Source organism: Urocitellus parryii, chromosome 12 (assembly GCF_045843805.1).
Source record: "Urocitellus parryii isolate mUroPar1 chromosome 12, mUroPar1.hap1, whole genome shotgun sequence".
NCBI classification, from domain to species: Eukaryota; Metazoa; Chordata; class Mammalia; order Rodentia; family Sciuridae; genus Urocitellus; species Urocitellus parryii.
Genome location: NC_135542.1, coordinates 18488322 through 18515073, shown reverse-complemented (window position 1 = coordinate 18515073; position 26752 = coordinate 18488322). Strand labels below are relative to the sequence as shown.

Here is a 26752-nt window from a genome sequence, read left to right as displayed (position 1 = left end):
TCCCCGACCTTACAGAACTCACATTTGCATGGAGGAAAATGGACAATAAACAATAATCTCAATAAGTCGGTTGCATGCTGTGTCAGAAGGTGGTAAGTACTAGGGAGGAACAGAAGAAGATCAGAGGGTCAGGGTGGGTGGGAAAGCAGGCTATGATTGCAGGTGGCAGAGGGGCTAGAGGCAGCTCTTTTGAGAAATGAACTCTGGGGAAAGACCTGGGGTGAGGAAATTTGGGGGGTGAGCTGGGAGTCTCCTAGCAAAGGAAACAGGTAAGGCCTTCACTTTTTTCTCAGATTGGGGTAAGACACTTGGAGCTTTGAGCAGAGGACTGATGTGATCTGACTTGTGTTTTACTAGGATCTCTCCAGGGGCTACACAGAGCACAGACTTTAAACAAGCATGTCTCTTAATAGCTCTAAATTGTTTCCTGATTATAAAATAAATATTAAAAATGCCTAACTATGTGGGGTATGGTGGTGCACACCTGTAATCCCAGGGGGCTCAGGAGGCTGAGGCAGGAGGATCATGAGTTCAAAACCAGCCTTAGCAAAAGCGAGGCCCTAAGCAACTCAGTGAGACCCTGATTCTAGATAAAATACAAAAGAAAGCCAGGGGTATGGCTCAGTGGCTGAGTGCCCCTGAGCTCAATCCCTGTACCCCGAAAAAAAAAAAAGCCTAACTATGTCACAGCTGTCTGTGAGATTCAGAGTAAATCTTTACAGAAAGCACTGTGAGACTTCCATATGGATTTGTATAAATTCTGGCTATTGTAACTGTTACTATCATCACAATGAATGTTAATACTATAGCCAACTAAATAAAGTAAAAACTAGCTTAGCCATCTTCTGCATGTGGATTTAAACATAAAACAAGTGTTTTTAGCAAATAAAAACTAGGATCAGCTCAAGTCCATCACTGTCAAGGAAAGGGCAGCTGGAAATGAACAGTTAGTAACCAGTGCACACAAAAATAACATGAAAAAATTGGAAATCGCAACAGGAAGCATGCTATATGCTAGTCCCTTTTTTTTTGGTACCACAGATTGAACCCAGGGAGCTTAACCACTGGGCCACATCCTTAGCCCCTTTTTAATGTTTTATTTAGAGTCAGGGTCTTGCTAAGTTGCTTAAGGCCTTGATAAGTTGCTGTGGTTGGCTTTGAACTCATGATCCTCCTGCCTCAGCCTCCCAAGCCGCTGGGATGACAGGAATGCACCATGGCGCCTGGCTCCTTTTTTCCCCTTCAGTCCTGGGGAAGGAACCCGGGGCCTTGCACATCCTGCACATGCTGGGCACATGCTCTGCTACAGAGCCACCCCCAGTCCCATCAACCATTCCTGTAGCCTGCCCCTGGGACAAGGGCTTTACATTCATTTCACTGAATCCTTACAAACATTGTCTTAAGTAGCCACCCCTGTCCCTAACTGATAGAAAACAGTTCAGTGCTTGCCCAGGGGCCCACGACAGCAGGGTGGCACCAGTCTACACGCCCACCCAAGCCAGAGATCTTCAGCACTAAGCTGTCATGTGCTCCATTGTCATTGGTTATTAAATAAATACCATCCACTCATTTATTTTTGGTGTTGGGTGTTTTTGTTTGCTTGTGTTTGGGGTGCTGAGGATCCAAGCCAGGACGTTGAACACGCTAGGCAAGCGCCTCATCCTTGAGCAACACCCCCAGTGCCTCCCCCAAAGTGCTTCTTTAAAAGGAAAAAAAAAATTTTTTTTTAGTTTGAAAGTCTTTCAGATTCACAAGAAGTTGCAACACTAGCGGAGTCCGTGTGCACCCTTCACCCGGTCCCCACCCACGGGTTACAAGGATCTTACATCCTCCTGGCACAAAGAGCAGAACCAGGAGAGGCTTGGGTACACTGCTGTTCACTACAAGGCAGGACCCGTGAGACGGCGCCAGTTTTCGTCTTGTGTGGCTTGGGGGAGGGGAGGAGGGAGCGGCTCTAGTTTTACTCCCAGGTACAGATTTATGGCCAGAGAATTGTCTGTCACCCAACAGGAGCTCCCTTGAGTCACCCCTACAGGAACAGGCTGTCCCCTTGCTGAGTCCCTGGGAAGAACTGGTCTGTTCTCCAACAGGGTCCTGTGGTCAGCGGGAGAAAGTAATCTCCTCAGCACCGCATGCAACCTGTGCTTGGCAGGGTTCCCTCAGAGTGGAGTCCTAGAGACAAAGCTCCTTGGCTCTTGTCCCTTAAAGACAGCTCTATATCAGAGAGGGGAGGAAAATTTGTATCGAGAGGGGAAAAGCATATGGCCTTCCTTTTCAAAATGAGTTTTTCAATGGAACCAACCTGAGTACCCTCCAACAGATGAACGGATAAAGAAAATGTGGTTCATATACACAGTGGACTATTACTCAGCCATAAAGAAGAATGAAAGTATGGCACTTGCGTAAATGGGTGGAACTGGAGACTATTGTGTTAAGTGAAATAAGCCAGACTCAAGAAACCAAAGGCAGAATATTGTCTCTGATAGGTGGATACTAACAGGCAATAACTCGGGCAGGAGGGAAGAACAGAAGTTCACTGGGTTAGACAAATGGGAATGAAGGGAAGGGATGAGAAAGAGAAAGACAGTGGAATGAATCGGACATCACTTTCCTGTGTTCGTATATGAACACACGACCAGAGAAACTCCACACCACGTCCAACCACAAGAATGGCAAGTTATGCTCCATATATGTAGCATATGTCCAAATACACTCTAGGGTTACGTATATCTAAAAAGAACAAATTAAAAAAAAACATGCTTAGGCACAGCGAAAAAACTAAAAACTAAATAAGCTTGCTCAAAGTGGTCTAACCTCCAGGCCCATCTAACCCACGTCCCCAGGTGGAATTCTCTCAGTAGAAAGGACAGGGCAAGAGCCCCCAGAGGTCAGTGTCAAGAGGGGCTGGGTCCCCCTGTGAGCCTCCTCAGTGGGTGGGGGACACAGGCAGCTCAAGACAGAGGGGTCTCTGACACAGTCCCCCAGCACGCGCCCGGGGGAGGGACTCAGGCATCAAACCAAAGCTTGGGCGAGGTTAAAAATGGATGTAACTAGGTTTTTCTGCAGTTCTTGCACAGCGTTACAAAATCCAAAGGCCTGGGAACACTCAGCAAGAGCTGGCCTGACAGAGTCCCCGCGGGTGGGTGGTGGCCTATGCCATGCAGGGCTCTCCCTGACTAACCCAAGCCTCCTCTGGTTCTGCAGGGGGGGGGGGGGATCTGAAGTCCTGGGCTGGGGCGGGGCTCAGAGGTGGAGCCCTGGATTCCACCTCCAGCACCACAAAAAATACAAACCCCATTCTAGTAACTTCACAGAACTGGCAAAGGCCTGGCAAGAGGGCGCGGTGCATTTGAGGTCCCACTGGAGGCTCATTAGGCCTCGGGAGCAGCCCCCCACTCCACACGCAGGCCAGGAAGGAGACCAGAGGATCTTAGGCACTGCGTGGTAGTAACCCGCGGGTACTGGGAAGTCCAGCCAGAAACGATAACCTGGTATTTTAGAGGTATCCCTCCGCTGAAGCAGAGAGTGACTCACTATGTAGGTGGCTGGGGGCACAGGGCACGAGGACATGCAGCCCAGGACCGTGGTTAGGATGTGACAGCAAAAGTCTTGGCGAGGAGCCAGGAAAGTCTGACTCAAGGCCACAGTGTGCAGGAGCAGAGGGAGGGAGGGGCTGAGCTGGCATCTGAGAACAATGACGTGCAGATCTTGGTGACTGCCGGGTGTCTGGGAAGAGGGAAGAACCTGGCGATGCCTCAGGTGTCTAACGTGGCTGCAAGATCACATCACCCAACCTGCACAGCAGAGCACCAGTTACCCCTTCTGCAGTAAACGGGCATTTGATGAGAGCTGTGGGATTCTGGGCCGGCTGAGCAGAGGTGCTGGGCACTGGTCACCCCCTCCCCAAGGAGCCAAAGCAAAGGTGCACAGCTGCATGCTCAGGCAAATTTTTTTTTTTTGAGGAGGTGGGGTACTGGGGACTGAACTCAAAGGCACTTGGCCACTGAGCCATATATCCAGCCCTGTTTTGTATTTTATTTACAAAACTGAGTTGCTTAGGCCCTTGCTTTTGCTGAGGCTGGCTTTGAACTCCTGATCCTCCTGCCTCAGCCTCTAGAGCTGCTAGGTTTACAGGCATGCAATACCATACCTGGCCCAGGCCATATGAATTGTGATGGAAATTGTCATAAAATAGAATTGATCAAAATGTACATTTAACAAGTTCTTTTGATATCATTAATCTGAATCCTAGTAAAAGTATTCTTTTCTAAAAAAAAAAGAACAACAAAAAAAATGCTTTTTTATTGGTGCATTATAATTATAATCATACAAAATAATGGGATTCTGTGATATATTTGTATTTGCACATAACATAATTTGGTGAATTCTGGTTTCTGTTACCTCCTCTTTCCCTTCCCTCCACCCTGGTCCCCTGTCCCCATCCTCTCCTGGTCTCCCTTCTTAAAAAAAATACTCTTGCTGAGAAGTCAGCAGCCAGCTACTTACCGGCCTCACAACTAGGAAGAGTGCTTGAGCAATGGGTGCTGTTCATTTAGAAACCAGGGCAGAACGTCAACTCGGTAGTTTCAGTAAGAGTTCTTCATTTAGGTCACATCTGTCTCTACCCTGGAAATTCTACCACAGCTGAGTCCAGCTCTCTATGAAATGCTAGTGACCACTTCCACCTGGTGCCGGGCAGGCGTCTTCTTGCCAATGCTGCTCTGCGAGCCCTCGGGCGGGTCACTGCTGCCCTCCCTGCACCAGCCACTGAACTAGTTCTTGAGGATGTGCCCAGAATCATCTCAGGTCCTGCCTCAAAGACATCTCCTGGAAATTGATGGAGGGGTGAATCTGATGCAGAAGTGCCCCTTACCAGCGGGAGAGATCTCAGCGCTGCAGGGGATGCGAGGAACCGTGGACAGTACTGACCCCTGCTACACTGGGGTTTCCTAGAATATATACTGATCGTAAAGCTTCATTTACCACTTAGACACACTGCAAGCTTAACGATGGCATCTAACAGCAAAATAGGAAGGATTACCACAATGTACTACAATAAAAACGATGTGAGTGTGGTCTCTCTGTCTTTCTCTCCCTCACATTTCTGAAAATTTCCATGTGGTATTTTTGGACCTTGGTTAACCATGGATAACAGAAACCATAGAAAGCAAAACCTCAGGGAAGGGGGAACTAGTGCATTCTGAGAGAGTTATCAGACTGGCAAAACCCAAAGGCTGTTACCGTTGCATGTATTATTCTAGGAAAGTGCAAAATGGCCAAGGTCCTTTGAGGAGGAGTTTAAAATGTATCAGAATTTAAAATATGCCCACGTTGTCCTTGAACTCTTTCAGAAATCTTTCCTATACACAGATGGTTTTACACACACACACAAAAAAATTGGTAATTGTATAAGGTAAAGCCTTGGTTAACTCAATAGCATTATACAACGTACACATATCTCAAAACTTCATCTTGTGCCAGGCGGGGTGGCCCATGCCTGTAATCCCAGAAGCTTGGGAAGCTGAGGCAGGAGGATCACAAGTTCAAAGCCAGCCTCAGCACCTTAGTGAGGCCTTAAGCACTTTATTGAGACCGTCTCAAAATAAAAACTAAATAGGGCTGGGGATGAGACTCAGTGGTTAAGTGCCCCTGGGTTCAATCCCTGATATAAAAGAAAGAAAGAAAGAAAGAAAGAAAGAAAGAAAGAAAGAAAGAAAGAAAGAAAGAAAGAAAGGAAGGAAGGAAGGAAGGAAGGAAGGAAGGAAGGAAGGAAGGAAGGAAGGAAGGAAGGAAGGAAGAAAGAAGGGCACAAGATCAGAAATCTTTTCTAAGTCTAAACTAGAATCAGATGTCAAGAAAATAAATTAAAATCACAATACTGGATGACCTGACATCCACTAGGATGTCTAGGATTAAGATGACTGACCGTATCTAGTGTCACCAAGGATGTGGTGGTGACAGGGAACAGACAGCTGGGAGCAGCAGGAATTCGAGGTGAGGGGCTGAGCCCAGAGTGGCCCAGTGCCGACCTGCACGTGCTTTCTTGGAAAGGGCAAATTCCCTGCAGCCTGGCTTAAGGCTGCATTCCTCACCCAAGTACCCCTAGTGCAGGGGGTAGGTAGGGAAAGGCAGGCCCAGGCTCCTCCCAAATGAGCAGCACAAAAGGTACCCTGCAGGGGGCACCTCTGTGACCTTTATTCAGAGCCAAGCCCTCAACCACAACACCTGTAAGAAGGAGGTCTAGGCCCAGCTTAGGCAGAGTCCTGGATTTTCGCGTGTAATAGGAAAGCCTCCCCTCCTTGGGTAAGACCTTGTGCAATGGGGTCTCGGAAGTCTGCGGCAATCCTGCTGTCAGTCAAAGCCAAGGAGTGGACCTGAGTGGGACTCCTGGGAAACGTCCCTGGGACCCCCAGTAAACCTGGAGGGCAAGCTGGATGTGGTGGTGGTGGTGCACGAGACTGCAGCCTTCCCTTCCCCCTCCCTTTCAAGGGGGCTGTGGCCAGGGACTTTCCACCTGGCGGAGGAGACCCGAAATGGCCAATCAGAAGCTGAAGTGGGACGGACCCCAACCACCACAGTTCCCCGCGGCTGAAGCAATCGCCCTGACCAACCCGCTACAGACGATGACCCTAAACTCGGCTGCAGTGTGGATGGTCTGGGCTCCTCATCCCCGTTTCCTTATTAGGACTTCTCCTGCCTTTCCCGCCCCGAGGCCCTCACCCTTTCAGGGGCCAGTGAACCTCCCCCGGGAACGCCCCCCAATAAACCTTCTTGGTGCCTCATTCTTGTTCCCTGGTTCCTGATCCCGCCTGCCCATTTCTGCTTTACAGGGCACACCTGTAATCCCAGCAGCTTGGAGGCTGAGGCAGGAGGATCCAGAGTTCAAAGCCAGACTCAGCAACTCAGCAAGGTACTGAGCAGCTTAGTGAGACCCTGTCTCAAAATAAAAAATCGGGCTGGGGATGTGGCTCAGTGGTGGAGTGCCCATGAGTTCAATCCCCAGAACCAAAAGTCAATAAAACTGGAAGGCAGAGGGCAGGTCATCCCTCTCCTCCCTGGGAGGACCCACTCTCTCCCTCAAGAGTGTCCCCTTTTCCTTTGTTCCTATCCCTTGAATAAACTCATGCCACCTACTATGTGCCACACATTTGATCTTTACAGGGACCACAAGAACTGGTGGGAAGGGACCAGCCGGGTGGCTTTGGCTCTGTGACAGCGGGGGCAACCGGATCTCACCCTCTGTGTCGGGGAATGGAACATGGTATGGTCGCTTGGGAAACCAGTTTGGTGGTTTCTTCAGATGTTCAACATACACCCACTGTGTGACCCTGCCACTCTGTTCCTAGGTGCTTGCTAAGAACAAGTAAAAAACACAAGTCACCGAAAGACTTACAAATGAATGTGCTTGGTATCCATCACAGGCCACGGCCACCATCAGCCCGAGCTTCTCTCAACCAATGGATAAACCAGTCCACTCATGATACATTGGATGACTACCGCAAAATAACCCTCACAGGTCACAGACAACACGGTGCCACAGCAAGGAACATGGTCACAGACACCGTGCCATCGAGGGAAGCCTGCGTGAAGTTCAAGAGGAGGCAAAACCAGCCCAAGATGACAGACAAGGGGCAGTGCTGCCTGTGACTGCCCAGCAGGGACCTCGAGGACGTTCGGAGGGGACAGTGACACTGAGCTGCTGGTTACCCGGTATCTGCGTTGTATGTCAACTTTATCTAGGTGGACAAAGTGTCTCTTAGGGGACTTCAGAGCAGTCACCCTACAGAGGGCAGAGAGCCTGATGTTAAGTAGATTTTGGGCACAGAGTTTGCTTAGTTATCAACCACCTGGAGAAACTCAAACTCAGATGAAGGGAGAAAAACCCCTCAGTTCCTCCTGCAGTCAGGGTTGGAAAAGCAACGCAGGGGCCGTCCCCAGGGATGGCATCCCCCTGCTGACCACCCACGGCCTAAGGAGCCACTGAGCCCTGCTGCAGGCCTGGCCCTGCCTCAGGCCCTGGGTACACAGGTGAACTCCTGGAGAGGACCCATAAGGAGACCTAGGACTTGGACAGCTGCAATGGAAGAATCTGAGAGGAGGAGTCAGTGGAGTGTGGGGATGGGTAATCAGGGAGGGAGTCTCCAGTTGTGGATGGAAGGAAGGGCAGAGGGGAGGACACTTGAGGCAGAAAGGAGAGAGTGCAAAGGTCCTGGGGCAGAAAGGAACGTGACAGGGTGGAGGAGAGAGGGAGGAGCCGGGTGCAGGAGCAAGGCAGGAGGGGCTCTGGGCGACAGTCAAGACAACTAAAGCCACGGCAGGGTTTTCAGCAAATGGCTGACCGACATGGTCTACTGCTAAGGAGAGAGGACAGGAGTGGGGACAGGCCAGTGCGGGAGAGCTGGCGGTGACCGGGATCACAGGATCAGCAATAGGGCTGGAGAAAGGGCCGAGTCAGCTGTACTGTGCAGGCAGAACTCGGAACTGCTGATGGCACTCAACGTGACAAAAGAGGAAAGGGAAGAAAGCATGGGCGGTGGGTGACATTATTTACCCAGAAGGGGAATTTGGGGCGGAACAAGTCTGGGGTGAGGGAGGGTTGCATTTTAAGATGTCCACATACTCAGCAAGCAGAAATACCAGGGGGTAGGGCTGGAGACTCAAGTTCAAGGCCATTGTGGGAGAAGCAGCAGGGCCAGGATTGGGGGGGAGGGTGCTGACATCCAGAACTGACCCCCCCAGCCCCCCCCCAGAAGGAGGCTCAATACAGAGGAGGAGGGTGTCCCCAATGCCCAGCACACCCTCAGGCACAGCAGGGAGGGGACTTCCAGATGCTGCTGAAAGAGGCAGTCAGGGGCAAGGGGACCAAGTCTGTGAACAGCCTTGTCCCCAGGGTGGGGAACAAAGCTGAGGCACCCTTGTTTGCATGGAAATCCAGCCTATGGAGGATGGCAGGCAGGTCAGCCACAGTCCCTCAGCAACTCAGGTTCCTGCCCCTGCAGTGTCCAGTGGCCACTTTCTTGCTATTGATCTCAGTGAGGTCCTCACCTTGGTGGCTTCGCAGGTGCAGCTCCTGCAGGGGCAGCAGGACCAGGGCTGCCCTCTCCCACGGGGTGGTGAGCAGGGCTCGGGCTGACTCGGCCATGTTCAAAGTCACCTGCTTGGCCACCTGACCACCGGAGCAGTGCACTCGCCCACTCCCAAGCCCAGCCCCTGATACCCTCCCACAGTGGTCCCTACCCGCCTGCCCATGCGCCTGGCCCCCTAACCTCGGTGGCCATACCTGCACCTCTCACCCTTCTGTCCTGCCGATGGATGGTGAGCCACCCGGTCACCAAGCTTTTGATCTCTTCTGCCCGAGATCAAATAAATACATAAATTAAAGAAAAATAATAGTAATGAATGAGTACACGAGCACCCGCTTGGGCTTACCGGGCACGGTGAGAATGGAGGGGGATTTTTCGGGCTGTTCATTAATGCGGCTGCTGTTTTGCACCCAGAAAATGTTGACGGGCTCAGGGGGGCCCACGGCCTGACAGGTGAGGTTGAAGGCGGTGTTCCTGGTGACGTTCATGCTCTCGGGCTGCTTGGTGAAGTGAGGAAGTCCTGCAGAGAGAGTTCGGACCACAGCTGTTCCCCACCCAGATCAGAAGCAGAGCCCATGGGAGGTCCCAACTGACCAGCACTTGGGACAGGAGATTTGTGTCCCACTTTGAGGTTGAAATGGACTCCCTAAATTTGGATAAAACAGCCCAGAGGGTCATTCTTGCCAGTCCGTCTCTAGCTGGCTTTCTAGGACAGTCCCCAAAGGTGCTTGGAATGGGGACTCAGAACTGGTTTGACCAGCAGGGGACAGTTCTTAAGTGTTGTTCTGAAGCCTGGACCAGCTGGCAGGTTTCTCACCAGAACAAACAGAGAAGCTATGTAATACAGCGGCCGAGTGTGGAGGCCAGTCTCCTGTGTGTGAAAACGGATTTTGAAATCCAGACCGGACGGCGGTTGGCACACTCAGACCCTGGGCTGGCGCTTCAGCACACGCACCCCACAAAATTCAGACAGTTGTGTAGGGCAGCACACTTTCCAAAGCACGTTCTCAGGTAAACAGGACAGACACAGCTCCATGGTTGTTGTGCTCCTGAGATGTCCTACCGTGACTCGAGACTCAGGGCTACAGGGAAGCTTGGAAAATATCTCTGAGAAGGTGGTGAGTACCATCTCAAACCCACTGTCCCCAGGCATTCAAATTGTGTTCTTTGGGAGCTGGAATCTCGCAGATCTGAGGTGGGACATTTGTGAAATAGGATTCCTTTTCCTGTTTCAAGATTTTCCAAAACTTAATGTGTTTCTTTCCTGGGTCCCCCCTCCCCGGAATTCTAATAAGTAAAATGTCCTCTACATTTTTTCCCCCAGATTAGCAGCAAATCTAGGAGACCCCCTCCCCTTTAGTTGGGGCACTAACAGCCGGACCAGTGCAGCGGTCCAAAGGGACTTCCCAGAGGAGCCCCCTCCACCTCTCCCACCCTCTACCCATTCCTCTCTCCTGCCTCCCTCCTGCGGCACTAGTGGGTATCAAGTTCAGGTTCACAAATGAATGGGTAGCGGAGGAGCCTTTGAGCCTTTAGATGGAAACACTTGTGGCTGAAAAGCCTGTTCTACAACCTGCGACGGGGAGGCTCAGGAAAAAGTAGAAAAGACAGAGGGGACCTGATGGCTCTGCTGGCCGGGCACTTTCGAGGGCAGGGATGCAGATGCCTGGGAGGGGAGCACCCAGGGGAGGAGCAGACCCAGACACGCCAACCCCACCTGCAGGACCGCAGGCCCAGGGTCACCTGTGCTCACCTTTCCCACCCGGTCAGGTTCCTCAAAGGCAGACGCCTTATCTGGTGTCTGACAACTCCCATGTGATGTTGTGAAATAGGGCATGGAATTTCTTCAAGCTATGTGCCCAGAGAAACTGGTGGGGGCCTGAAGCCCCAAGAATAGTCCAGACTCAGCTGCTAACCCAGTCCAGTAAACCAGTCACCCTCCCGTGTTGGACCAAAACACAAACAAGACAGGAAAGAATGCCCAGTAGCACGCAAAGGGCCACTTGCCCAGGAGGGCAGTACCTGTGCCAGCTCCAAGAACTGGACAGCAACGAAAAAAGTCCTTAGCTTTTTTTTTTTTTTTTTTTGGTACCAGGGATTGAACCCAAGGGTGTTTAACAGGGTCTCACTGAGTTGCTTAAGGCCTTACTACGTTGCTGAGGCTGGCTTTGAACTCGCAATGCTCCTGCCTCGCCTCCGGAGCTGCTGGGATTAGAGGTGTGCCCCACGACGCCTGGACAACCTCAGGTTTTTTAAAATGTAAACAACTGTGGACAAGGAGGTCCACAGTCCCTTTTGATTTCTCTGGTGCTAGTACAAAGCTCAGGCTTTTAATGACTGAATTAATTTCACTATGATTTAAAGTCCAAAAAGAGGATCTTGTGAAATTTCGTTGCTGATGGATTTGCAAAGTTTACAGAGTCAAAAAGGGGATAGGCCAGGGGCTGGGGCTGGGGATGGGGCTCAGCGGTCGAGAACTTGCCTTGTAGATGTGAGGCCCTGGGTTTGATCCTCAGCACCACATAAAAATAAGTAAATGAAGATATTTGTGTCCATCTACAACTAAAAAAAAGGGGGGGGGCAGGGGAGATAGGCCAAACGCCAGAACAGTGCACACAAAATGTTTATTACAAGTCCTAAAACAAACAGCTCTTGGGCAATGGGACCCCCGGCCTTACCTTGTACCTCGATGTAGATGGGGTCGGACACAATCTCATCGTTGTTTATCTTCATCTTACAGACATACGACCCATTGTCTGAACGCTGAACACTGATTATACTGCAAAGAAAATACATCAAGATATTTACAGGAGGGGCTGGGGATGTGGCTCAAGCAGTAGCGCGCTCGCCTAGCGTGCGTGCAGCCCGGGTTCGATCCTCAGCACCACATACAAACGAAGATGTTGTGTCCGCCGAGAACTAAGAAAAAATAAATAAATATTAAAATTCTCTCTCTCTCTCTCTGTCCCCCCCCTCTCTCACTCTCTCTTAAAAAAAAAAAAGATATTTACAGGATTATTTTGAGCCCCTAGCACAGGAACATGCAGTTCCTCACCTTCTTTGCTGCGTGCTATGATGGTTGACTTGATGTGTCAGCTGGGCCGGGCGGTGGTACCCAGCTGTCTGGTTTCACACCACCAGAGGCTGCTATAAGGTTTTTCTCAGATGTCATGGACATTTGAATTGGCAGCCTCTGAGTAAAGGAGAGGCTGAGGCAGGAAGATTGCAAGTTCAAGGCCAGCCTCAGCAATTTAGCCAGGCCCTAAGCAACTTAGTGAGAAATTAAAAATTAAGAAATCCTCGGGATGTGGCTCAGTGGCTGAGTGCCCCTGGGTTCAATCCGCAGTGCAAAAAACCAAACTGAACAAAAAAATAGCATCAGTGAAGACTGGGGTGGGGGTGGGGTGTCAGGGCCGCTGTGGCACCTCCTTCTCATTCCTGGTGTCCAGCAGCACCACAGGGCTCTTGCCTGCACTGCCTGATGAACAGGCCCCAGCAGTACTCTTCTGCCTTGGGCTGCTCTGTCTTCCTTTCCCTCCCCTTCCAGTGGGAGCATGATTCTGGAGTGCACCAGGCGAGGTGACGGCATTGTGCACATGTGGGGGGTCAGGGTCAAGGAAAGGCGAGATCCTGCCATGCTTTAGGGCCGTAGCTGCATATCCCAATACCTAGAGGGTACCAGAGACGAAAGAGACCTTGCAGGCCAAGTACCTCCAAGTAGGGGCTAGCTGAGTCCCCGTAAGTCCCTAAATGTCACGGTGATGGGAAGGGGCTGAAGCAGGAGGCACGGAGGCTCCCGTCTCATGGCACCTGGCCACTGAGGGTGAAAATCACTGGCTGCTCAGCAACCCTGCCTTTCAGCAGTTCCGAAGGGTTCTGTACGGCTGACCAGTCTAGGCTTTGCAGCTCCAAGGCAGACCACGGCACTGAAGAGGCGTGGTTCCCACAGACTCCACACCCCACCCATCCTGCTCTCCAGGCAGGGCCCAGGGCTTGACGGAGCCCACTGGGGGATGGCACAGGCAGAGGACACCCAGGCCTTGGAAGACTGGCTCTACCAAAGCTGGGGGCCTCACAGCAGCAACAAGCTTGCCACATGACCCAGCAAGAAAGTGCTTCAGTCAGCGTTGTCTCGCTGGACCAAAACATCCAACAGAACAACTTGAAGAAGTCTATTTTAGTTCACAATTCAGGGGTCTCAGCCCATGGTCAGCCAAGTGCATTGCTCTGGGCCCAAGGTGAAGCACAGCATCACAGCATCCTGGTGGAGAAAAGCTGCTCACATATGGCAGCGGCAAGTAGGGGTTAGAAGGAAGGGGCCACAGGGCAGGGGCCCCCTTCCAGGGCACACCCACAGGGACCCACCTCCTCTGGCCACGCCCTACCTGCCTACAGTGACCAGCCAGTGAGTTCATTCAAACTAGGATCCACAGTAAGGTTACAGCTCTCCTGACCTGTCCCATCGCCTCTGAATCTTCCTGCCTTCACACAGGAGCTCTTGGGGGACACAGGGCATGGCACCAGGAAGGCTGCTGAAAGGGGGTACACCCAGTCCGGGATGCAGAGTACACCTGTGCAGAGCCCCTGAGAGCCCGAGAAACCATTAGATCTAAGCGTCAGTTTGGCTACGCACCTGGGACTGTAGGAATCAGACTGCACAAAATGCCCAGGAATACCTGAAGCCAACCACCAAGGAAATCCAGCCCAGGAATGAAACCAGGATGCAGAGCACAAAGGGAAACCGATCCAAACTTTGCCTTTAAGAACTTAGTGCCAGGTGCAGCCGCTTGGGAAGTTGAGGCAGGAGGATCTCAAGTTCAAAGCCTGCCTCGGCAAAAGCAAGGTGCTAAGCAACTCGGTGAGACTCTGACTCCAAATAAAATATAAAATAGGGCTGGGGATGTGGCTCAGTGGCGGAGTGTTTGCCTAGCACGTGTGAGGCATTGGTTCAATCCTCAGCACCATGTAAAAAATAAATTAATAAATAAAGATATTGTGTGTCCCTCTACAACTAAAAACTAAAAAATAAAATAAAATAGGGTTGGGGATGTGGCTCAGTGGTTGAGTACCCCTGAATTCAATCCCCAGTACCCCCCCAAAAAAAATTACAACAGGAAGTGATTTTCCTATTTGAATTTTGTATCTATCCAAATGACCCTAAGGTCAGAATGGAGAAAGGGGCATTTCTGGACACGTGTGTCCCCAAAAGTTAGTGGATAAGGGCTGGAGATGCCAGAGGGAAAGCCAGGAAGAGGAGGACCTGGGCTCTGGGCAGCAGCACAAGGAACACAGGAGGAGTGGGGTCCCGGGGGGGCAGCACAAGGAACACGGGAGGAGTGGGGTCCCGGGGACAGCACAAGGAACACAGGAGGAGTGGGGTCCCAGGGGCAGCACAGAGGAGGCACAGCTGGGCCCCCGCAGGAGGGAATCCTTTCCACACTGAAGCCTGAGATGGCAGGCAGCCAGGACAGGTGTCTCCCAGGAGGAAATCAGAGCTCAGAGTTCTGCAACTGTGACAGGACAGGACGTAGGACTTTCCTCTCCAATTTGGGGAAGAATGAGCCATCAGTATTGAACAAACCAGCAAGCAAGGAAACTGCTGCATTCAGGGAAATCAAGACGCTACTCAATAATAAAAATGAAAACCACAAAGAAAAAAAGCCATTCAAGAAGTAAAATATAATTATAGCACAGTGCATGACTCAGCCAAAAACAGAACTTCCATAGCCACCAAAAAAATGTGACCCTTGGGTACTGATTCAACCACAGCTATGAGTAACACCGTATTAGATTAACACCCCTCCTGGGACTGGCACACACACACAGACATGCCTGGGATGGCATCAACCATCTTTAGAAAGACACCCAACGGATGGGCAACCTCAGCTCTCCATGGGGAGGTGGCTGGGGGCTGGAGCAGAAGAGAGAAATTCTAAAAAGTCAGACTGTTTTATTATGTGTACACACTGCATTAAAAAAAAAAATGACACAGAAATCTCATCAGGCTTTGGTCAAATTCAGACATGTGAACCAGGGAGGAGAAGAGGACGATGGACTCAGCCACGGCGTCTAGACAGGAACCACCTGGGAGCTGCACCGCTCACTCAGGGCAGTCCGGCTGGTGGCCCCAGGACCTTCTGCCAACTCACAGCAGTCCCTGGCCCTCGGTCTTGCCACGCTGGGCTGCTCTGCTGGGAAAAGGCTCCTAAGTAGTTGCTGAGCTCTGGAATCTCTAAAAGCAATGAGAAGGGACGGGGGGTAATGTACGATGTCACCTATATGCTTCTAGAGATGGAAGGAAAGGTGGGTCCCAGGGGCCGTGGGAGGGAAGAATGGGGAGCTCTTGTTCAAGGGGGACAGAGTTTCAGTTTGGGAAGGTGGAAAAGTTCTGTGGTTGGCTGGCGGCACATCAGTGTGGATGGGGGTGACTTACGCGGTCTAAAAGGGGTGGAATGTTCTGGGTCGTTCACCATGATAAAAAACAAAAAATAAAAATGATGTAATAAAGAAGCACAAAGACCCACTGAGAAGCTTCCTGCTTCTGGAACAGGGCTGATGAGAGATGCCGGAGAAGCCAGGGCAAGGGCTTTGGGCCCAGGATCTCGGGGGTGTGAAGTGAGTCGGTGACCATCGGGCCTCTGCGGCCACCTGCCTGCCACTGGTTTGGCTCAGTTCTCATTTTCTAGCCTTCTGCTGATTGCTCACGTACAATCCCACTTTCACGGCCACCAAAAGCATCAAGATGAAGACCTGTCACGACGCACCAATCAGTCACAAAGGCCAAGCGCAGGAGGGCTTAGCACAGCGCTGGGAGTCTCATGCAGCCAAGAGCCAGCTCGGACCCAGGGGACCCCAAGGGAATCAGGATTCAGGGGACCCAAACTACCCGCTTGACATCTTAACAAAGAAAACTGAGAAAGTATAATTCTTTAGCACTGGGACTGCAGCAGACCCCCAACCAAACAGAAAGCAAACACTCCCCCTCACCACATGTCCCCCAGCAGCCAGATCTGCCCATTCCTAGAACCTTGGTTCCTGTTTGCACTTGAGAGACTGAGGTATCCCCGGTCTTGCTGTCTGATGGCCTCTGCCTTTCTAGAATGCTGACCATCTAAGCTAGAGGCCTTCTGTGTGCTATCCTAGAGTTCAGGGCTAATTATTCCACAAACTACAGCCTCCCTTGGAGACTCCAGGAAGAGGTCTGGGCCAAGCAGCATCCGGGGCCTGGCTGAATGGCCACCCTACCGCCCAGCTGGCACTGGATGCAGACGAGGAGGGTAACGGGCCAGAGAACCCAGGAGGAAGCTCAGCCCAGTGACTCAGGCAAAGGAGGCTGGTAAGGGGGAGTTTGCAGCTGGAGTTCACATGGACCAGGACTGGACAGGAGAGAACGGGGTGGGCTTTCAGCCTTAATCACCAAGCCATCCATGATAATGCAGTACCCGACCCGGGAAGATGACTCCTGGTCCGTCACCACCAGACATCCACGATCAACAGGAAAAAGACAAATGAAAGGTGAATTATTAGCATAAAGTAGACTCAGCTCAGGGGGCACTCGGCAGGAAGTAGCACATTAGTTACTTCCTCCAATGGATATGCCCTTGACCTTGGCATTTGGAACATAACTTACTGCTTTCCCTTTTTAATTTTATTTGCATTATTCTATATTTGCTTCTGTTTTACAATCACAAAATACAGAGGCATAAGGGCAGCCATTAAAGTATTTTGAAAACTTTTAATAATCTAGGGAAATGTTTATGTTAACGAGTGTAATGAATATGACATTATAAGATTATGTTAATAACAACCTGAATGAAAGAGGCTATATAAAATCATCTATATGATAAAAGACTAACTTATTTCAAGAACATTAAACTTACATATGCTTGAAAAGATTTTTTGGGGGGGGTTTGTAAGATATGGAGATATATATATATAATGCCCTATATATTTTTTTTTCCTAGTGATTGCTTTTAAAAATTTTTTTACATCACCCTATTTTTTTATTGGTTCTTTTTTAGTTATACATGACAGGAGAAAGCATTTCAATAAAATTATACAAGCATGGGATATACCTTATTCTAATTAAGACCCCATTCTTATGGGTGGACACTTAGGTATATTTCATATGTGCACATAGGCAAATTATGTTAGATTCTATTTTTTGGTACTGGGGATTGAACTCGGGCACTCAACCACTGAGCCACATCCCCAGCCCTATTTTATATTTTATTTAGAGACAGGGTCTCACTGAGTTGCTTAGTGCCTTGCTGTTGCTGAGGCTGGCTTTGAACCCGAAATCCTCCTCCTCAGCCTCCAGAGTCGCTGGGATTACAGGCGTGCACCACCATGCCCAGTTTATGTTAGATTCTTTCTACCGTCTTTCCTATTCCTATCCCGTCCTTCATTTTGTTCCCCTTTGTCTGATCTACTGAACTTCTCTCCTTCCCTTTATTGTGGTTTAGTTTTCACACATCAGCAAAAGCATTTGACCTTTGGGTTTTGAAGATTGTCTTATTTCACTTAGAATGAGAGTCTCCAGATCCAGATCGTTCCATTCACTGGCAAATGTCATGAACTCATTCTTCTTTATGGCTGAGTAATATTTCACTCTTTATATATACCATAATTTCTTTATCCATTCATCTGTAAAAGGGCACCTAGGTTGGTTCTATAGCTTAGCTATTGTAAATTGGGCTGCTGTAAACATTGATATGGCTATCTCACTGTAGTATGTTGATTTTAACTCCTTTGGGTATATACCAAGAAGTGGGATAAGTGGGTCAAATGGTGATTCCATTCCTAATTTTTTTGGGGGGGGGCAGGGGTACCAGGGATTGAACTCAGGGACACTCAACCACTGAGCCACAACCTCAGCCCTAATTTGTATTTTATTTAGAAACATGGTCTCATTGAGTTGCCTAGCGTCTGGCTTTTTGCTGAAGCTGGCTTTGAACTCAGGATCCTCCTACCTCAGCCTCCTGAGCCACTGGGATTACAGGTGTGTGCTACTGAGCCTGGCCCATTTCTAATTTTTGGAGGGATCTCCATACTGCTTTCCAGAGTGTTTGTACCAATTTGCGGTCCCACCAAGGATTTTTTAAATATACATGTTATCGTTTTCAAAAAATTTAACACACACACACACACACACACACACACACACACACAAAGCTAAGCCCAAGTAGTTGTGAAAATCTTTCAGGAATCATCTCATGAAGAAGTACCCAATCTCTAATCTTTCCAGAGAATGTGGGATTTGTACTTAAATGCTCTTGAACTCTTGACCTATCCATCTTTCTTCCCCTCCAGTTTCAGTGAACGGAGGTCTGACTGCAGGATGCGGTCACTCAGGGTGAGAAGCTCCCTCCCCCAGGTCCTCAGGCTGGGTCCTTCTCCCTTAAAATGACACTTCATGGCCAGACTTGAAGTCCCAGGGCACTCCACCTCAGCACACTAACAGGACCTCGCCGTCCCTGCCCTTGCAGCGGGATCCCCTTCCCTCCGGTCCATCTGTAGCCACAACCAGGGACCAGCGCAGCTAAGAAGGTGAAATAGGGACGGCCCTGGACTTGGGATTTTTCTGACTGCAGGATGGCGTGAAAGCAATTCTCACTCAGCGAGACCCGCACTTTGGTTTGGATCTTGACCTTTTCTCCAGGCTGGCGACAGCAACAGCATTGTGACTGATACTCTGGTGATCCCGGGCAGAGGCCCAGCTGCAGCCGCTGGTCAGCCACCTACAACGTCTTGGTGCTTAAAAGATGAGTGCAGATACAAAGTGTGGGGCCCTCCGTCTGGAGACCTCATCATTTCCAAAATCCAGCAAATTCCACCCACACCTACCTACAGGGACTGCCGTACATGACAGTGACATCTCATAGGAGAACAGCCCCTGACCAGCTCTGTAGGCTGTGTTTCTCTGCTGGGTCCCCTAACCCTTGCCAAGACATACTCTCCATTTTGTGTCCTCTTCCTGTAATTTCATGACCAGCCGGCTGTCTCCTGACCTTAGGCAAGTCACCCTACAAATGGGGACTTCAGAGATCTCAATTGAAGGATAGCAAGTTTAGGGTCTTCAATGTCCTTCAATGCCGAGCAATGCCATACACATTTATAATCTTGATGACGTCACTCTAACTGACTTCCTGGAATCACACTGGACAGACACGGGGGCACCTGAACCCGACCTTCATAAAGTTGGAGTATATCATAAAGATGGATTTGATGTCATGAATGCCACCCAGTTCAGCTGAGTGTTCATCATTCCTACGACTTCTGACCAGGAAACCTGCTTTAAGGCTTGGTTTTGAGGTAGATAAGATTATTCTCCTTTAGAATGGACTGTTCACATAGTAAGTTGAATACAAGCAACAAAATTAATTCAAAGTTTCTCAAAACGTTCACCCAGTTCCTTCTGGGCCCTAACAGCTAAGACCCTGACCTATGCTGAGCTTCAAAACTCTCCCACTCAAATGCTCTTCAACTGGGTCCTTGGAACCCTCCCACAGCTGCCAGGCACTGGTCCATCACTATAGAAAGAAGGCTGGGAGATGTGGCAGCTGACCCAGGGACCCAGGGACACATGGCTGGCCATACCCAGAGAGGCCACAGGGGTGCACTCCCCCCAGATGACACCCAGTGAGACCCAGGTGCCAGCCTTCTCTTTCTTTACGCCTGTAAACAACTCCTCCCTCATTTGTAACTAAATGATGATTTCACTTTTCTCATCGCAAGTTGCATCTATCGGCAGTAAAGCATCTGCATTCTGTAATCAACGCAAAGAAATAAAAAATAAAAAGTCCAATGTCGCGCACGTGGCTGGGTGGACTGGCACACACCTGTAATCCTGTAATTCCAGCAGCTCAGGAGGCTGAGGCAGGAGGATCAGAAGTTCTATACCAACCAGCCTTGACAATTTAGTGAGACTCTACGCAACTTAGAGAGACCCTGTCTCAAAATTAAAAATAAAATAGGGCTGGGGATGTGGGTCACTGGTTAAGTGCCCCTGGGTTCAATCCCTAGTTCCAAAACAAAACAATAGAAAAAAAAAAAAAACCCACACAGAGTTAAGACAACTAAGGGGAGACATGGAATCATGTTGTTTGCCTGGGGACCTCGGCAGACCCAGGAGCAAGCTATGACCTGGGCCAAGAGGGCAGAGAAGTACCTCTCCGTGCAAGTATTGACAGATTAAACTGATGGTGACTCAACCCTGTGCAAGGTGGCTTTCTGAAAAGGAAACAAAATGATTCACCGAAAGGCATGACCCAGTGCGGGACGCTGCCAAGCGTCAGGTCAGGGAAAGTGAACACAGGACACATCCAAGCGGCTGCCGCGCTCCAGGGAGGGAGGATCCCTGGAAGGTTCTTGCTCCCACTGCACCCGGAGAGCAGGCACCAAAACCTAAATGAGGCTGGAGGAGGGGTTTTACTGCCTGCAGCGCAGCGGGAAGGCTACAGGTCACAATAACCTGTGGTCCATTTGAGGACGACCTAGGAGAGGCTCCAAGACCGCAAACACATGAGGAAATGGAAATGTTAACTAAGTGATTGGACAGTGCGCTGTGTGCTGCTGAAACATCACCCTGCACCTCATCCAGATGTCAGATTAACCTGGGCGCAGCACCCGCCAGTAATCCCAGCTACTCAGGAGGCTAAGGCGGGAGGACCAAAAGTTGAAGGCTGTGTTGGACAACCCAGTGAGACTTGTTCCAAAAATTTTAAAAAGGACCTGGCACGGTGGTACACGCCTGTGATCCCAGGAGGATCGCAGGTTCAACCAGCCTCAGCAATTTAGGAGACTGTAAGCAACTTAGTGAGACCGTATCTCAAAATAAAAAATAAAAAGGGCTGGGGATGTGGCTCAGTGGTTCAGTGGTTAAGTAACCCTGGTTTAATCCCAGCTACAATAAATAAGTAAAAAAAAAAAAAAAAAAAAAATTAAGAGAGAGAGATTTTTTTTGAGAAAGAGAGAGAGAATTTTTTAATATTTATGTTTTAGTTTTTGATGGACACAACATCTTTTTTTTTTTTTAATGTGGTTCTGAGGATCGAAGCCAGCGCCCCACGAATGCCAGGGGAGCACACTACCGCTTGAGCCACATCCCCAGCCCAAAAAAGTAAAATTTTAAAAGGGCTGGTAGATAATTCAGTGTTATAACACCCCTGAGCTCAATCCCCAGTTATACACACACACACACACACACACACACACACACACACATAAATGTAAAATTAATACATGCTAATAAATAAAGCTAAGAAACAAAAGAGAAGTGGGGAGAAGCAAACCAACAACCCAACAGCTTCAGAGGAAGTGAAATACCAGCCTCTATCTCAGAGCAAAGCCTGTCCAAGGAAGGGGGCGTGACCCTTGTCCTTGGAAAAACCCATGGAGGGAGCACTCCTAGGCACATACCCACCCTGCTGAGTTGTTTATCTACAAATAACAGGAGAGATCTGCTGCCCCAGATCTCTCAGTCAGGCTAGGTGAGGACCCATAGCAACCCCCTAGCAGCCACCTATCAGCATGAGACAGGGAAATACCTGGGATGCCAGATGACCCCTCAGTAGTTTATGGTGGTTGATAACATGTTGGTAAACCATGTAGTTCAGCACGTACACCCCTCATGGCTTAAACCAATCAGTTCAAAGGAATCCCTCTCTTGTACTGACCAATCACCCCTATGCAACTTGTTCCGGCCAGTGAATGTGCTAATCAACGTTAAGAGTTGTTTTATGATTTTCCCACGGTGTGTGATGATTTGCTAAGAGATGCTATGATGTATTTGGGGTCCCTGCCTTCCCCAAAGAGTGTATAAAACTGCTGCAAACCCTGGGCTCGGGGCCTCTTGAGCTAGCTTGCAATAAACACCTCTTTGCTGTTTACATCGATCTTGGGTCTCTGGTGGTCTTTTGGGGGTCCCGAATTCGAGCATAACAGAAGAAGCGCACGATACCAAAGGGTGGGTGAGAAAGCAGCAGCTGGCTCATGAACCGGGCAGCTCCATCTCTAGTAGAATGAAGCAGTCCCGACACACCTCCCGCCTCGCCTCAGTGGCTCCCTGGCTCCCCAGCTCCTCCTGCTAGCTCTTGCTGAACAAAGTGGAAAACTGAGGTGTGAGGGGCAGCCAAAGACCTGCCTCATGTCCTAGGCTGCTGGCCCTCCACCTCCTCTGCCCGCCTGCCTGAGGGCTGTGGCACAGGCACACAGATCCTTGGGGTCGAGGAGGGCAGAGCAATGTGGTGAATAAAGGGAATGGAGGGCCAACTGTTTTAAAGTCTCCACTAATGGTGACCTTGATACCTTCTAAAGCCCCTTGAAAAACACCTTCCCATGAGCTGGGGCAGAACCTGTGCTTAGTATGCCCAGGGTCTTGGGATTGATCCCCACCACGGCAAAGAAACAAGCACTATTTCTGCTCACTAGTGGAAGTTTTTTGTTTGTCTGTTTTTTTCCCCTACAGGACAGAGGATTGAACCCAGGTGTGCTTAACCTCCAAACCACATCCCCAGCTCTTTTTATTTTTATTTATTTTTTGAGACAGGGTCTTGCTGAGTTCTTAGGGCCTTGCTAAGTTGCTGAGGTTGGCCTCAAATTTTCGGATCCTCTTGCCTCAGCCTCCCGGGTCTCTGGAATTACAGGTGTGCACCACTGCTCCTGGCACTGGTGAGCTCTTTTCCTAGCTGCACTGGACGCTGACCTGCAGCTCAGGGGACAGGTAGCCACCATCTCCCACCCCAATTATCTGCTAACAATCCTAGTGGGGCTCAGTTTAAAAGAAGTCAACAATACAGATGCTCACCTATTTGAGACAACCGAAGGAATAGAAAGGCTGTTTGGTTTGTTGTTTTAAATTAGGAGGCTTTGTTTCAATATAATAACATCTAAAAAGAAAAACAGAAAGCACACACACCTGAAGGATGCAATTATGGATGTGACTTCGTCATCTGGGTAAAACTGGGTGATGGAATGATGGGCTCCAAGCTCCTTCCCGTCTTTCCACCAAGTAATGGCAACGTCCTGGTAGATATTAGGTACACTGATGGAGCAATTGAACTTGACATCTTTGTGTTCAGAAAGTATTATGTGTCCAACCGTGTGATTAAAGGCAATAGGTGGCAGCTTTGACGCAGCCGAGGTTGCCTGGGGGACAGCCGTGTTCCCCGGATGTGGTATTCCAGCCTGGGTTGGTGAAAACATCCAGGCAGGCTGGACCCCGCGGCGGTGGACAGAGGACCGTGGCACGCGGTCAGCTGGCAGGTTCCTGGGGAAAGGTCCTGGGGACAGCTTGGTGTCTTCCTGCACCTCAGCAATGGCTGAAAAGCAGAGAGCCTGAGTGTTAGTCTTCAGTCTGGGGAAGATGCCCCACCTCCCAGCCGGATGGGAAGAAGCAGGGCATCCTCAGTGCCTTCAGCAAGATGCGCAGCCATCACTCAACATGCAGCTCAGCATACGTCTCACGTCCAAGTTCATGCACTTGTTCATAGCCCCCTTCTGAAGACAGCTTCAGAAATAAGACTGAGGCTTGGGATGGGGCTCAGTGGTAGAGCGCTAGCCTGGCACGCACAAGGCCCTGGTTCAATCACCAGGGAGAACTGGGGTGATGGAGAAAGGAAGGGAGGGAGGAAGGAAGGAAAAGAAACCCCCACCCCCCAAAAAAAAATCTTGCTGGGGATGGAGCTCGGTGGTAGAGCATCACAGGGCCCTGGGTTCAGCCCCTAGTACCGCAAAGAAAAAAAAAATCTTTTAAAAGGTGACTCATTCCAAGCCCTTCATACCAGCTTAACAGGAAGGGGCCAGCAAGGAGAGCCAAGATCCCTTTTCTTGCCGTCTGCTCCATCTCAGACTGTGCTATGAATCCTGCCAACAGTCTTGAAGAGACTGACTGGTCCAAAGAGATGAGTTTATGGGTTTGGGGGGGGGCGCAGGGGAGAGGAGTGCTTTTGTTACCAGAGCTGGAGCCTCCAGAAAATGCCTGCCTGCGGGAATGAGCCGGGAGATGTTTTCATTTCATCTGGCTCACAACTGTTTCTAAAAATATAGGCTCACATTAGTTGTACTTTAGGTTTTCTGAAAGGCACATTTGGAGCGTCCATTCTAAGCTGGTTGTTATTGGTTCAAGCAAAAAGATGAGGGAAATGCAGGGCCACGCATCACGCCCTGGGTTAGTGAGGTGGAGCACAGAGAGGGTCCAAACCTGCCCTAGGGCTGTGCCTCTGACTCACTCACCTCAGAACCTCATACCTGCTGGGCTCCGAGGGTGCCCAAGGGAGCAGCTGGCCTCAGCCCTGGGTCACGCCAGAGTTGGTGAATAAGAACAAGGACACACCCCCACCCCTCCACCCCTCTACCCCTCCACCACCACCCCACAAACTGGAGTTTCCAATGAATAACAAATAACTGCTAGTGTCAGTGTCAGCCAGTAGGTACCAGACTAAGGAAGAGAGGAGCAAGAGACCTAGAGGCAGAGAGGGGACCTGGGGACTTCTCCTCTGGCATCCTCTATGCCCTGTCACTCAGGACGGCCAGCATCTCTCAGCCTGGGCATCCCTGCATAGGAGCTCTCAGTAAGGCACTGTGGAACTGCTCCCCCCCTGCTGGGGCCCACTCTCAGGGCGGTGCCTTTGGGACCTATCTCCTTAGGGAGGCAGGATGAATGCCAGGCAGAGGACAAGAGATTTCAGTGCAAAAACCCAGGAAAACTGGGATTACAATGGTGCAGGCCGGTAATCCCAGTGATTTGGGAGGCTGAGACAGGAGGTTTGCAAATTTGAGGCCAGTCTTGGCAACTTGGTGAGGCCCTAAGCAACTTAGTGATACCCTGTTTCAAAATAAAAAATTAAAAAAGGGTTGAGGATGTGACTCAGTGGTAAGTGCCCCTGGGTTCAATCCCCAAACAAAAAAACACTAAACCTTTCTGATTATAAAGATAAGGTAACTGGTTATACTAAAAATGCAAATATATATCAAAGTGCTTAGATAAAATAGCAGCAGTCCCAGCCCTGCAAGATAACCAAGCCCTCTTTACAAACTGGGGTCTAACTTTCAGTCCATAGGAGTCCAGCCGCCAAGGAGCTAGCTGCCTGGGGAAGACCAGCCCTCAGGAGGTCCCCAAAGTCCTGAGTGGGCAATTCACCCCTGGGCACCCAGCACTAGGGATGGCCTGAAAGAGGACTCATTCTTGCATTCCATGGGCCAGAACTTGGTTGAATGATTCAACTGCCAATGACTATTTACAGAGCATCCCCAGGTTCCCGATTCGCAGCGACAGCCCAATAGGTAAAGTAAGGTCTGTCCCAGGCGCAGAGCCGCAGGGGTTAAAGCGGAGATGGGAGTTGGCTACAGGCTGAAGGCAGAAGGGAGGAGCAATGGCTCCCAAACTGAATCTTTGACCTCATCTGCAGATGGCGTTTGGTGGTGGGCTCCTCAGGAGGTGAAGAGGATCGGATGAGCCTCTGGGTGCAGGTCCCCAGTCACCGCACTTGTCAGAGGGGAGGGGCAGCACCCTGCTGGGTCTCACTGGGTGTAGCCTCTGGTTGGGGGGGAGGAGGGTCTACAGGAAGGCCCTGTGCCCCACCCTCCCTAAGAGAAAGGGCCAGACCCTGGGTGGCCGTACCCCTATTTCACTTTCACCCCCAGGCCACTATGTGGATTGTGTCCCAGGGCGGCTTCCCTGTTTCCCAGGTTAATAGCTAGATGGGCATTGTTCTATTAGTAGAGTCAGAGTTTGTATAAATGCAAAGGGTTCTGGACTGATCCAGAGAGGAAAAAATACCACCGTCCATCACTTGACCTGAATGGCCAGTCCTAAACTGTAAATCATTAACTTGGCTGTAGCCAATGCCCTCAGAACACCTGGAGAAAGAGAAAGAAGGCCACTGTAGGAGGAAAGGGACCCGGCTGGCGTGTGCACAAGTGCACCAGGGCCCAGCAGAAAAATGTTGCGTGGGCGAGCAGGGCCAGCTGAGGGCACAGGAAGGGGAGAGGTGGCGGGACCACGCGTGCCCCAAGAGGTCTCAGCTGAGGTGCAACAGGAGGCAGAGGCCCAGGCACAGTGGACAAAGGGTGAAGTATGGGCCTGGCCCCGGGGCACATGCCGAAGATCCCAAAGACTCAGGAGACCCAGGAGGGAGGATTGCAAGTTTGAGGCCACCCTCAGCAACTTAGCAAGACCCTCTTTCAAAATAAAATAAAAAAGGACTGGAGATGGAGCTCAGTGGCTGAGACCTACCCCACCCCAGGTTCAAACCCCAATACGGAACACAAAGAAAAAAAAAAATGACAAGACTTGGTGTTGGGGGGGGGGGGCAGATGCTTCATGTGGCTCACAGCTGCCACAGAGCTGCCAGATAAAACCAGGACACCTCTTTTCAGTGAGATTCCAGATAAACAATGATTATGTGGCGCAGGAAACCAGCTGGAGCCCGAGCGCCAAGGAGTTCATGGCAGACCACTGTGGCCACAGGTCAGCCTCTGGGCCCTGGAGCACAGGTCAGCCTCTGGGCCCAGCCTCCTGGGTCTGGAGGGCACAGGGGGGCCCCACAGCAGACAAGCTGTCCTGCCCCTCTGAGCCCTGGCTGGGAGGGTCTGAAGGGGCCTGGGCCTCTCAGGTGGCGCCTTCTCCCTTACTGCCCTGACCCCACATATCCATTTTGGCTAAAAAA

The 26752-nt window shown here is 50.4% G+C and overlaps 1 protein-coding gene across 1 annotated transcript in view; it reads right to left on the bottom strand.

Moving 5' to 3' along the window:
- The window catches only part of Mertk (MER proto-oncogene, tyrosine kinase), a 99941-nt gene that overhangs the window by 56527 nt on the left and 16662 nt on the right, over positions 1-26752 (bottom strand). Inside the window, exons 2-4 of the mRNA XM_026380056.2 lie at positions 23002-23404; positions 11762-11862; positions 9430-9603 (exon numbers count right to left, since the gene is read on the bottom strand). Coding sequence (XP_026235841.2) covers positions 9430-9603; positions 11762-11862; positions 23002-23404 — 678 coding nt within the window. The remainder of the gene's footprint in view (positions 1-9429; positions 9604-11761; positions 11863-23001; positions 23405-26752) is intronic.